Consider the following 13,282-nt stretch of genomic DNA (forward strand, 5'->3'; position numbering starts at 1 on the left):
CGCCGCGCCCCCGCACGAACTACGAGTCCCGGCGGCCCCCGCGGCTCCGGAAGGCCCCGAGCCGCCTTCCCTCAGCTGGAAGCGGCTGTGTGGGTACGAGGGGCGCTGGGCTCTCGGTGGGAAGCGGCTCTGTGTGGGTACCACGCGTGCAGGGCTCTCCCGGGGCTCTTCCCAGGTCCCGGCGGGGCCAGGCTGTGTGTGCGGATGCCGGGTGTGCGCGGGGGGGAGGGATGGGGACGGTGATTCCCGGCGCGCACTGCGAGGGCGGCGGGGCCGGGCTGAGGCGGTGGTTCGGCCAAGGTGACTCTGGGGTTGAAATTGTCACCTCTTTTTCCTGCTTTAACAGCGCGGAGAGCGGAATTCACGGTTTGTCTGGGTTGTTCTGTCGTGCTTCCGTACCGAACGGGTCGCGGACCCACGGTGCCCTCGGGTTCAGTGGTTGCTGGAGTTTCCCTTCCTCCCACGCTATTTTAAATAACCTTTGAATATAACTGGGTTTTTTATATATAGATCTATAAACATTTGAATATATATATATAAATCTTTGAATATGCTGTTTATATATATATATATATATATATATATGTATATTTGTCTGGGTTGTTCTGTCGTGGTTCCGTACCGAACAGGTCGCGGACCCACGGTGCCCTCGGGTTCAGTGGTTGCTGGAATTTCCCCTCCACCCACGCTATTTTAAATAACCTTTGAATATAACTGGGTTTTTTATATATAAATCTATAAACATTTGAATATATATATAAAATCTTTGAATATGCTTTTTTTAATATATATATATATATTTATATATAACCTGGGTTATATATAAATATATATATATATATTTGTCTGGGTTGTTCTGTCGTGGTTCCGTACCGAACGGGTCGCGGACCCACGGTGCCCTCGGGTTCAGTGGTTGCTGGAATTTCCCCTCCTCCCACGCTATTTTAAATAACCTTTGAATATAACTGTTTTTTTAATATATAAATCTTTGAATATGCTGGTTTTTATATATATATATTTATATATAACCTTTATATATAACCTTTGAATATGCTCCTTTGAAATAACCTCTGCTTTAAAGTTCAGCCCCAAAGTACATTTTTCTTTCGTTCTTCTGCATTTATCTTTATAAGATCTTAAAGGAAATATCTTTTAAATACTTTTCTAGTTTCAGCTCCAAGCTATTTTTTTTTCCCTGCTTTTTGAATGCGTTTGTTATATCGCTGTGACTAATTCTGTATTCCTGCTTTCCTGTTTTATTAGTGGTTAAAGTAGTAGTGCCATCATGATCCTGCAGCAGATCTTGCGGCTTTCCTCCCTTTTCCACTCCGCCGTGGCCACTCACGTGCGCAGGAACATTGGGCTCTCTGCCATTGTCTTCAACAAGGCAAAAGAACTCGATCCAGTCCAGAAGCTCTTCTTGGACAAGATCAGAGAGTACAACACAAAGAGCAAGTAAGTAAAAGAAATTGTCTTAAGGAGGGGGCTGATGGCAAAAGGGAGAAATCTGTTGGTTTTGACATAAGAACATCAGACCTGAAGTGGTTGGTTTTTGACAATTTGATACTCCTGTAGGCTGGTCTGTAAATATCAACACTTATGGTTTCACTGGTGGGAAAGGTTGTTCTTGCATGTCTAATAGAAAATACCATTTTTTTTTCCCGTAAAAAAGAAAAAATGTGATGTCAGTCTTCTTGGGCAGTTAAGCCACACAGTTAAAGTCTCTTGCATGTTGCATGAATGTACTGGTATGTTAATTTTTACCCATTTACATGCTCTATAAATAGGGGGGAAAAAAGCTAAACAAACCTTTCTTTCTTTCTTTCTTTTTTTTTTTTTTTTGGCTGGGGAAAACAGTTATTCTTTAGTCTTGTTTGCAGAAGCTGAATGGAAATAGCCACCAAAACCAGCTGAGAATTAATGGAATTATCAGCATGGTTCATTTAACATCTTAAGTTAATAAGCAGTTCCTTCAAATGGAACCTTAGATTCTTGTAATGTTTGAATGAACAGCTGACCAGGAAACAAAAACTATAGTAATTCTGTGTAATTTGTTCTCGGGAAGTATTCCTGGGAAGGAATTAAGATGCTTCTTAGCTCTACTGGTAGAAGACGTGTCTGTCCTTACCTACAAACCCATCTGTGCAGGGAGGCAGATATTTGATGGTTTTACCAATTCTAAGCATGGATCCTGTGCTGGTACAACTGAGTGCTGGCAATCTGAAGAGTTACTGTTTTAGTTCTCTGATGCTTGAATCCCAAGAAGCTCCTGTTGTAGAGGGGAGTTTTGCTTCTTTAGAATTCAAAATGCATTTTTTTGGTAAGAACAGTTAAACTTTGCTAGCTGAGATAACTAGTTCAGAGACAAGAGTTGCAAATCGCAATTTTGTTACGAATTCATACCTGGAACAGAAAAAACTATGAGCCTGGAGAGCCTCCATACTCATCAGTGTTTTTGCCTCATAAGACCACCTTTTGTCTCAAAAGGCTTCGATTTTCATCCCTGATAGTTGGATTTTCATCACTGACAGCAGAAAACCTTTACTCTGAGAATCTTGTTTGTGTGTAAGGTAAGGAGGCCCTAAGGTGTCATATCTTGAGTTTTGGAAATATTTTAAATTATTTCTTTCGACTGGCTGTTAGGAAGGTTTTAATTTATAAATGGGATTGAAAATGTAGAATTTTCCATGTGAAATATTAGAACTGAGTTGTTAATCACAACTTTTAATGTTTATTAGGCAAGCTGGAGGGCCTGTTGATGCAGGACCTGACTTTCAGAAAGATATGAATGAATCCCTTGCAAGACTCCAACGGGCGTATGGTGAGGGAGATCTCACCAAGTTTCCAGAATTTAAATTTGAGGGTGAGTTAACAATTTTACTGAATTCTAATTGCAAGTAGTGGCATGTTCACTCACAGGTTTGTTAAATTCCCCTTTAGTTTATATTTGTACAATTAATTTTGTGTAAAATGCCCTCTGGGAATGTTATGCTTTAGCACAGTTCGCATCTGTTTCCGTGTGACTCCTGTTTTGATTATTTGCCTTTTCTTGCAGAGATGTGGTCTTCATTATACTAATGATGAACAAAACTCACAGTCAGATCAGGCTATCTTAATTGTCCTTCAGAAATAAGGACATCCTAAAGAAAGAGCTCAAATAGAAGTAGCCTAGGGTCTGTATTTTTCTCATCTTGCCAAAAAGATCAGCGGACTGTGATGTGAATATCAGTCTTAATATCATCCAAACTGTGACTTTTTTGATTTTGTAAGCATCTCTGGAAAGCCACTGATTTCAGAAAATGAACATAGGATTTAATTTCCTTACTTATGAATATTTTGTGGCTGAATTATATTAAGCCACATATTTTTCTTCATCGATTTGGTTATGACTTCTGTTTAACTGCTCTAAGCTTGTTTTAGCGTGGAAGGGAAAGGGCAGACAGCAGGAGGCTTGGTGGGTACCTAGCAGCCAGCCAAGGCTAAGCAACCGTAGTCAGCAACTTGCAGTTCTGATCAGACTGTCTGGGAATTCTAATTTAGACTTGGAACACACCTGAAAATGTTTTGGGTTTTGTAAGTATTTTAGTTGGGTAAAGTTGGTATCAGGTTGTTACTGGTGCAGATAAAACAGAGTACCTGTAAAGTAGGATCTATGGTTTTCCTTTTTTTATTTTTCCACAATTTTAGGGATGTAATTTCTCTACATTCAGTTTTATTTCCATGTCATATGTGAAACTATGCATATTAATATTTTACTTGTTTTTGTAAGGAAAAAGAATTTGTGTGACCATAGGAACAGAGCAAAGCACAGACACAACATGACTTTGTTCTTTTGCCACTGTTTCCTATCTTTGATCTAATTTCAATTAGGTTTCAAATTGTAATTAATATGAGTAATTATATGAGTAGAAACATGAATTTTTTTACCTTAGGGATGCTTACTATAAGCTGAGCCTTGCCTCTAAGACTTTGTATTAAAGACAGCAGGCATTAGTAGCCCAAAGTCCTAACCTTTGTGAGCCTGTAGCTTTGACATCAAGAACTCCTTGGTCAGTGTTTGTATGTGGAGAGTATCTTGCCAAGTTGAGTTTAAATTGTGTGGTTAGTTTTCTTTGAATTACAGATTAATTGTGGTGTTTGAAAATGGAATAAAAAGAGACTAATAGGAATTTTCTCTCTCCCATTCCTCCTGCAGAGCCCAAGTTTGAGGAGACTCCAAAGTGATTTCTGCAGCTTGTACACCAAACAGCAATGCACAGGCACGGAGTTGCTGAAAATGTCACCAGTTGTAATTTAATAAATGTAGTGCTCCAGTTTGATTTCAGTGGTGTGGAGAAGCTTTAACTGCGTGGTGAGTGTAGCTAGCTGTGATCACCAACTCTTACATGTCAAGAGGCAGCTGAATAGTGCTGCTCAGTGTTAACTGCAAAACTCCTTTGTGTGCTATGTTTTAATTAGATATTATAACATTTATAATGATATGCCAGGAAGGAACTACTTGTTCTGTTGAGTTTATCCAAAAGGCTTCTGCAGAAAACAAGTCTCCATGAACCTTAAGTCTGTAGCAAAGCCCTACAGTAGTGATGGAGCTGCACAGTCAAAAGCATAGGCACAAATGCCATAATTCTACACTGCATCAATGAACACAAAGGTGATGAAGTTAATCTTCCAGAAGAAAATTAAATCTGCTGAAGAGATTGTAAGGTGTTAATTTCTGTGACTGAACTATTGACACAAACACTTTAGCTTCTGAGGAGCTATTTATTTATAATTATATCTGAGACACTACATAAACACTTCGACAGTTAGAGTCTACATACTACAGTTTGAATTGTATTGACGTGATTTTTTTTCAGAATGAAACTACATACACAGTCTACATAGAGAGAGAGACTTCCACATTAAACATTAAAACACTGCTTGAGCTTTTAATACAGGAGGATTTCTTTTATCAGCATAGTTAGTTTACAATACACACTTTGAAATTGTATCAGATTTGCTGAAATCATCTCTAAGTCCTAGTAAATCAGAATTGCAGGAGGAATTGAGCCCTTGACAATGGCTGAGACACAAGCAGTGAGATCATCTATGAAAATTATTTGAATAGATTGTTCCAAGCTGCAAGAGTGAATCTTGTATTGCTGCATATACATATCAACAAAATGAGAAGCTTTCACACAAAACTAAATTGAAGAGACAAGTTAATTTGTCTTTAAGTTTATTTGAAAGTTTTGGGTTTTTTTAATGCCATCACAGCTAGGTTGACTAAATATTGGTAGTTTCTATTTCCAGCGCATAAGACATGGAAACAGCAGAGGTCAAAAGATCCCTTGATGTTGTGGTTTAACCCCAGCTGGCAGCTAAGTATCCCATAGCCTCTGGCTCACTCCCTGTCCCCTTCCCCTACTGTAGGGAAGGGAATTAGAAACAAAATTTGTGGGTTGAGATAAAGCACTTAAATAATTGAACCAAAGTAATAATATGGGAAAGAGAGAGAAAACCTGAGAAGCGCAAGTGCCAATCACCACTCACCGACTGATGCCCAGCCTGTTCCCCAGCAGCAAATGGTCCCTCCCAGCCAACTTCCCCCCAGTTTAAATACTGGGCATGATGTTATATCCCTTTGCCCAGTTCAGGTCAGGGTCCTGGCCCTGTTCCCTCATGGCTTGAGCACCTTCTCACTGGCAGAGCATCAGGCACTGAAAAGTCTGTGGCTCGGGGTAAGTACTGCTGAGCAACAACTGAAACATTGTTGTGTTATTGACATTATTCTAATTCTAATTAAAGAAACCAGCTCTGTACCAGCTACTAGGAAAAAAATTAACTCCCAGCTGAAACCAGAAGAGTAGTAGCTGCTTACTCCATATCATTTGTCATGCTGGATCCCACACTTCCCGATATGCGACCACCTTTCCCATCTTTTAAAGATGCACACACAGATACCATTTCCTTAATCTATAGACAATTCCCATAGAAGTCTATTGAATTAATTTAGTCTGTGACTTTTGGCTTATGACAGTCATGACTTGTGAGTGTTGGATTGTCGCATGTTGAAGCCAGTTCTGATTCCATTGGCTGCTCTGTTTGTCCAGTTACATCAACATTCATTCTTAATACGGCAGTTGAAGGGGAGTTGGGTTCAGATTCCCAAAGCTGGAGGGGTGGAGACAGGCACCATGAGGTGCCCAGTGCAGTCATGGGCATGCAGCTGATGTAGAAGTGCTAATACACAGCAATTTACATCACACAATGCACTGGCTATTCAATCAAATCCACTCAATGCACAACCCAGACTGTCTTCCGCAGCACAGTTTTCATATGCACTACAGGAACTTTACTCTCTTCTACAGTAAAAGTTTTGATTGGGCAGGGCCAGCCCCCTTGGTAGATGTAGTGCTGACTCACCAGGTGGCCTTTGCCAATGTGCATCCCAATGTTTGAAGGTTGCCCTGGCCACTGCTCTCAGTGTAGTCTAACAGCCCAATGGATCATGTAGTTTTCTCAGCTGGTGCATGATATAATATACCCACTAAATGCCATGTTCCTTGGCCCAAGCATCTGTGAGTATTTTCCAAGTATTTCTAGTTCATTCTGTTCAAAAGGTTGGTGGTGTTGCTCAGAAATCATTCTTCTGAATCACTTCATAAAGAGGGCTTACATAGTTCAGGATATGCATTTTCAAAAAATTCATATCTAAGAGAGCTTACTTTTTGAAGAAATGGATTAGAATTCCTTTCCATAGGATTAGGAGTAAATTCAGCCGTTCCACTCTGCCTGGGAAACCATCCACTGGAGACGGGAGTAGCAGCTTTCCTGGAAGAACACCCATTTGGGATTGTTTTCCTTACAATTCATATCTCTAAGATCAAGGTAGGTCTCCCATCCCAATTCTTCATGCCTTCTCTGTGGTCTCAGCTAAACCCACAGGGATGTACCTCCTCTTGAGCCAACACTTACTGTCATTAGCATGGGTCTGTAGAGGTGGGGAATAGAACATATCCTCTTTGAACTGCTGAAACTCCTGGGACAGTTTACCTGATAGTTTCTCCACAGATGAGAGAGGAAGAGAGATTGTCTTCACATTCCCAGAGATGGCAAGCCACTGTATCCACAGATGGTGGTGTGATGTCTTTTTAGAGTAACATTGGCAGTGTGTTGGTGTGTACTCTTGGTACACTCTGCAAACTTCCACCATATGGGTGACATGCAGACAAATTGGTCTGGATCTGTGGGGAACCTTGTATTGTCCAGGTCAAAATAAATCTCTGTCATGGCTAATTCCCTCAAGTATTGGATATCTTTCCACTTGCATGGTGACATGTAACATCGTTCTTGTAAGCATACCTTTCCTTCAGGTTTGACAGGAGTTGCTTCCAGAGGCTGGTAACTTGTGTCTCTCTTGCAATCGCCTTGTCAATGCATGCTTTCTTAGAAAGTGATTCCTACCCTCTAATTCCAATCCCTTAGTCCCATTATCCCAGCATCAGAACAGCTGGGTGGTAGTATGCTCATCAGGACAACAGCTGAAATATTTATGTATATCCTGCAGCTCACTCAGGAATAAGTTTTGAGTGGTTGCCTCTTGTTGGCCTGTTACTGAAGTCTGTGTAGGTACAGAATGTGTTGTTGGGGTTTCGATAGCCACAGATCGTTTCTTAACCCTAAAGAAGGCCTGAACCATATGCAAGAACATACTGATTCTTACAAAAGGACCAGGCTGGTTTCAAGGATAGTCACAGGATATGCAAAGTCTTTAAAATTCTCAAATGCTCAAATTGTATTCATCCTGGAGGGGAAGGAAGATGTTTTTCCCATGGGTTTGCTCTCTGAGGGTGAACAGCAGTAGATGTAACTATGGATAGTTTCCACCAGATGGCTCCCAAAGGGCAGTGGGGACACACCAGACAGGCTCCTGACCAGCCATTCCATCATATCACAAGCCAGTACAACACAGAACAACACAGTGATAACCTTAGCCTGGGCCTAGAGCAAATGAATCAATATGGTGACCAGCAACTATTAAACCAATACAATGAAGGCTTATAACAAACTTGTTTTAACATGCTTTAGTCAGATCTGGTTTTATCTCAACCTTTTGAGTCCCATGTTGAGTGCCAAAAAGAACTGAACTGCCAGCAGCTCAGTCCCATGTGGCTGCTTGCTCACTGTCCCCACCCCTGCCCAGTGGGAGAACTGGGAAAAAAAATGTAAAACTGGTGGGTTGAGAGAACAACAATTTAATAATTGAAACAAAGTAAAATACGATACTAATAATACTAATGATATTAATAACAACAATAATATGAATTGTAGTGAAAAGGAGAGAGAGGAGTAAAGGCCAGGAAAGGCAAGTGATGCACAACAGTTTCTCACCACCCGCTGACTGATGACCAGCCTGTTCCCCAGCAGCAGTTGGCTCCTCCGGGCCAACTTCCCCAATTTAAATACTGAGCATGATATTCTGGCGTGGAGGTGGTCACCAAGCACCAAGCCTGTTTGAGTTCCAGAAGTGTTTGGACAATGCTTTCAGGCGCATGGTGTGATTCTTGGGGCGTCCTGTGCAGGGCCAGGAGTTGGACTTCATGATCTTGATGGGTCCCTTCCAACTCAGTTTATTCTCCCATTCTGTGATTCTGTGCATATCCCTTTGGACAACTCAGATGAGCTGTCCCAGCTGTGCTCTGTCCGTGCTTCTTTTGCAGCTCCTCACTGGAAGACCATGGGAATCTGAGGACTCCTTGACTTGGAGTAAGCACTACTCAGCAGCAACTAAAACATCAGTGTGTTATCAACTTTATTCTCATATTAAATCCAAAACACAGCTACTATGAAGAAAATTATCCCAGCTGAAACCAGGACATTGATACTTTTGTATAACAAGTAGTAATTTGATGTCCCTCACAGAGGCTGAAATCTTCTAAATAAAAAAGGACTTGGTATGCTTGAAATCCTAAATGAAGCAAACAAGGTTACAATAAATAATAGTTCAAAGATTTTAAGCAGGTTAATATTTAGTGTACATTTCAGAAGAAACTAAGGCACTGAGCTTGACAAGAAATGCATCTGATGTACTGTTAGTAAATGTTTATTCTTTTCTGAGACAGGAGGTCTACAAAGTGCACTCTACACATAAATACAGGTATCAAACAGCTCTGTTCAGCATCTGATTTTTAAGTGCATTAATAATGATAAGCAGATACCATAGCTCTTCAAAGGTTTATCTTTCTCACTCAGAGCAAACAGACAGTCTCAGGGAGTTTCTTATTTACATACTAGATCAAGGATTAAGCTTATGCAGTTTAGTATGTTTTGTTTCAATTAAGGAAATGGGCAGTGTTCAGGGATCTTTAAAGGTTACATCAGTAGTACTCATGCTACTTTAACTCCTAATGTCCTTAAACTGTAGATAGTGATATTCAGTCACTCCTAGTGGAAGTTTTACTTAGAACTCTATTCTTTTTTGCACCAATCTCTAAAGCTGGAATGATGTAGGTGTAGCTAAAGCCCTTGGAGCCGACTCAAGGAAGTGGGGGTGGAAGTAGTAAATTCAGCTTCCATATTTAGTCAAGTTTTTTGACCCACATTATTCTTAGAAGAGTTAGGGGCAAATCTTTCTCTCATTGCTGTCTTGGTCTGTGTCTCAGTTAATTACTCAATGTGTACAAGAAGATGCAAAGTATGGAGCAAAATGCTGCACCTGTGTTGCACTTAAGACTATGCAATAGGAAGCTGTAAATGCAGAAAAAGTGTTGCCAGGTATGGGCATGGCAGGAGTGAGGAGTTTGTGTGCATGTGGAAAGACATGACAGATCTAAGGAACTTTGAAGAGATCTAAAGCTTTTAAAATACACTACTGAACACAGAAGACTTGCCTTTTCACTTGTAGATTGATAGTTCGTCTTCTTTCTGTTAACAGAGCAGGAATGAATACAGGTTAAATAGATACTTTTCCAGTACTTCCCTTTGGGAGCCTTATATATGAATGCATTTTTCCAGATTTCCAGTAATCCTCAGGGATTTTTTTTCCCCCTCCTCTTAGAAAAAACTTACAGTAACAAATCCATTGAATGCTTTTAAATATCAGTCATGATCTCATAAACCACTGCCAAACACCTTCTCTAGCTTGTCTTTCCAAGTCTTCCAGTTACACTTTTTCTCTAGCTCATGACCAAAACTAAAATAGCTTGAGGAATTCTGACTTGCTACTAAGAAATTTGAGTGAACTAAATCCATATCAAAGGAATAGACCAGGCACTGTCAGAAAGTTTCCACCAGTTATATTTTTACAAAACACTTCCTGAAATAACATAGATATGGATATGACAGCAGTTCAATTTGGTTCTGATTGTCTTTTGTCTAGTTTGAAGAGGAGACACATGAATAGCTGAGTTAGGAGTGTAAGCTATAACTATGTAAAAAGACACATCTCTGTGTATTTACCACAGTAATGTAATGATTCACTTTCTGACCAGCACACTAGTTTCTATTTAAGAAAGCAGCTAGTGTGTAGGATCAGATTTATCTCAGTGCCAAGAAAGCTATTGCACAAAAATTATGTTAGAAAGGCTGTAAAAATCATTATAATTACAAACAAAATCTGAAATGTAAATGAGGTTTGCAGTGATTTATGTACTTGCTTACTTACTGGGAAGAACTTTCCTCTGAAAAAGAAAGAAAAGAAAAGAATTAGCACAGGAATAGTTTCCTTTGCTGATTTGAAGTTCTTTGAAGTAGTTATTCCTAGAATATTCAGCTCTTTAGTTTCTAGAAGGAATTTCTGACCCAAATGTCTCTTTTTGGTGTAGTGAGTTTAGGCAGAAGAAAGATTAGGTTGCTTTCAAGGGTAAATGAAGCTCCAAGTGAACGAGCAGCTCTGAAGCCTCTGGTAATTTCAGGTACCTGACCTTTACAGACCCCAATGTTTGGCATCTGTTGTTGCCGTGCTCAAGCCTATAGGTACCAATGAAAAGGCTACAGAGAGGGTTGCTGGATTTATGCAGCAATCCCTAAAAGCAAACTTTTTTCATGACCCAGAGGAAGAAGACAGTTAATTTAGTTTCCCTTTCATCAGAATTTAATTGGTCAGGCATTGTTGACTAAAATGGGCTTATTTTATTTTGCCTTTATTAGGCATTCCTTATCAAAACTAGGGTGGAGAGGTTCCAAGAACCAGAGTCAGGCTTGTTGTTTTCCCTAGGTTGTTGTTTGGTAGCCTTAAGCAACTGTGCAAACATCTCCATGTCATTTTCAAAGTACCTTTTGCAGTAGATGTTGGCAGAATAAAAATGTCTGCACAAAATTTGCTGGTTGAATGCTCTCTAGCTTTAGTACCATGGAGCTAGAACCTTTATGGAAAGGAGGACATCATCAGAATCATAAAATCATGGAATGGTTTGGGAAGGAAGGGACTTTAATGATCATCTGGTTCTAAATCCCTGCCATAAGCAGGGACACCTTCCACTAGAACAGGTTGCTCAGAACTCCCTCCAACCTGTCCTTGACCACTTCTGAGGACAGGGCATCCACAGCTTCTCTAGGCAAGACAGAATGTAATGGAAATACTGCTAAATAAAGAGATTTTTTGACTCAAGAAAGGAGTGATTTTATTCTACTTACTTGCAAAGTAGCCCTTTTTTTGGGCATAGAATACTCCAAGGCCACATAGAACCATCACCAGAGCCACCAATACTACAGCCACAATGATACCGCTTAAATTAAGGTCATCTGTAATTATAAAGCAGAAGTCCTCTGTTCTAAATTGTAAAAATTTCCACTGGCTGGATTTTTCCCTGATTAACACAGGCATTTTCATATCTATAGGTGGGCTTTGGCCCAAGATGCATAAGTTAATTAGTAACAGATGTAAGTAAGCAGTAAAAAAACACTAATGTGCCACAGTCACTTTAACAGAAGTGCTTGGTACACATCAACTCCTTAGTTTGGATCAAAATTAAGAAAAGAATAAGAAGGATCAAGGGATACATATTCCTTATCATATCTACACCAGATAAATATTACCCAAGTCATGTATCTCTGAGGAAAAACATAATGAAATCTTTTTAATTGTTAAAGTAATTTTCATCATTTGCTTAACACAACTGAAACAACTGGTGGCAATTGAGTTCCACTTCTAGAGAACTCTTCAAATGAGTTACTTGAAACTCAATGACTTTTACATTTTTAAATAGCAAGGCTTTTAAAATAAAACACAATAAAGTTGAGTTTCCTGAAGTTAAACTACACCAGGCTACTGAAACATCTGGCCATTTTTATTTTGAAAGTGATGGCTTGACTTCAACCATGACAAAGACTATACTCATATCCTGACATAATCGCTAAGAGCTTCAAACTTATTCATTTTAGGAAAACCAAAATGATCAAGAAGGAAAAACATTTTCATAGGTTTTTGTTTTGTTTCCATTTATTTGGATCCCAACTTTAGGCTGAAATTTTTACCCCAAAACCTAACAATTTTTTTTACAATTTAGGCTGACAGCAGTTTAGGATTTACTGCATATTTTCACAAAGCGATTCTATCTCAGTAGCTTGAGGAAAATTTGCTCATAATCCACCAAGAATGCATTAAAACCCATGGCACAATGATTTTCAGCTAAGTTCCATGAAAGCACTATATGGAACTTTGCAGTTCCATGTGCTGCTTTATGGAACACTTGGACAGGATCTTCCCTGCAGTAATTATTAGGATTTGTTACCATTTGCTTTCCTATGCAAGAACCAGTTGTATATTTTGCAAAAAACCCTCACACATTTTGGGTTATTACAGACTGTTACATTAAGATTTCCCATGAATGAATCCCAAAAGGGAGGCCTTATGTAAAGAAAACACCCCAGTGATCTGGCACACTCTTCTGTAAGCCTTCCACAAAAGCATTTAGAAATATTAAAGTTCTCATATAGCTGATGCTTTTCTGTGAAGTTTAGTGTTTAGCAATCTAAAAGCTAATTACTCAATAAGGAACTTATTATTTCTCCTCCCCACAAATGCCATAATCAAATAAAAAGATTGAATTCAATGAAATCAATTAGATTCTCAGTTACACCATGCAATTACATAAATCCTACTGCAAGATTGTTTTCCACCATTATTTTCTTTAACACATACCAACTTGCATTCGCTTCACTGAACATTTCTGAGATAGTCCAATCCCATTGGAGGCTTCACAGAAATACTCTCCAGTGTCATTCTTTGTAACTGTATTAAACAGCTGTTAAGAAACAGTCCAAAACCATTATCAGAACAGGGCGAAAAAATCCTGTAGGA

At 39.5% G+C, this 13,282-nt stretch overlaps 2 protein-coding genes across 10 annotated transcripts in view; one reads left to right on the forward strand and one right to left on the reverse strand.

Moving 5' to 3' along the window:
* The first annotated feature begins 4 nt into the window (after window positions 1-4).
* On the forward strand, window positions 5-4,324 carry ATP5PF (ATP synthase peripheral stalk subunit F6). Of its 4 annotated transcripts, none has more exons than XM_012570079.5 (4): window positions 5-137; window positions 1,264-1,455; window positions 2,739-2,863; window positions 4,196-4,319. In XM_012570079.5, the coding sequence occupies exons 2-4, from the start codon at window positions 1,286-1,288 to the stop codon at window positions 4,222-4,224; spliced, it is 324 nt and encodes a 107-aa protein (XP_012425533.1). In that variant the 5' UTR covers window positions 5-137; window positions 1,264-1,285; the 3' UTR covers window positions 4,225-4,319.
* A 3,897-nt stretch (window positions 4,325-8,221) lies between these two features.
* Window positions 8,222-13,282, reverse strand: part of JAM2 (junctional adhesion molecule 2) — a 32,856-nt gene continuing 27,795 nt past the window's right edge. For 2 of the 6 annotated variants that reach the window (XM_072922695.1, XM_072922877.1), the window contains exons 6-10: window positions 13,124-13,226; window positions 11,617-11,724; window positions 11,257-11,345; window positions 10,646-10,661; window positions 8,222-8,950 (exon numbers count right to left, since the gene is read on the reverse strand). In XM_072922695.1, coding sequence (XP_072778796.1) covers window positions 8,838-8,950; window positions 10,646-10,661; window positions 11,257-11,345; window positions 11,617-11,724; window positions 13,124-13,226 — 429 coding nt within the window. In that variant the 3' untranslated portion in view covers window positions 8,222-8,837. Of the gene's footprint in view, window positions 8,951-9,872; window positions 9,907-10,645; window positions 10,662-11,256; window positions 11,346-11,616; window positions 11,725-13,123; window positions 13,227-13,282 lie in introns of all 6 variants that reach the window. The other 4 variants (XM_030260895.4, XM_002187093.7, XM_072922832.1 and 1 more) reach the window with 4 other exon arrangements.

Source organism: Taeniopygia guttata, chromosome 1, assembly GCF_048771995.1.
Source record: "Taeniopygia guttata chromosome 1, bTaeGut7.mat, whole genome shotgun sequence".
In the NCBI taxonomy this organism is placed as follows: domain Eukaryota; kingdom Metazoa; phylum Chordata; class Aves; order Passeriformes; family Estrildidae; genus Taeniopygia; species Taeniopygia guttata.

Coding starts and splice junctions, on each gene's coding strand:
- ATP5PF (XM_012570079.5), top strand. CDS start 1,286: ATGATCCTGCAGCAGATCTTGCGGCTTTCCTCCCTTTTCCACTCCGCC. Junction 1,456..2,738: donor GAGTACAACACAAAGAGCAA/GTAAGTAAAAGA, acceptor AATGTTTATTAG/GCAAGCTGGAGGGCCTGTTG. Junction 2,864..4,195: donor TCCAGAATTTAAATTTGAGG/GTGAGTTAACAA, acceptor TTCCTCCTGCAG/AGCCCAAGTTTGAGGAGACT.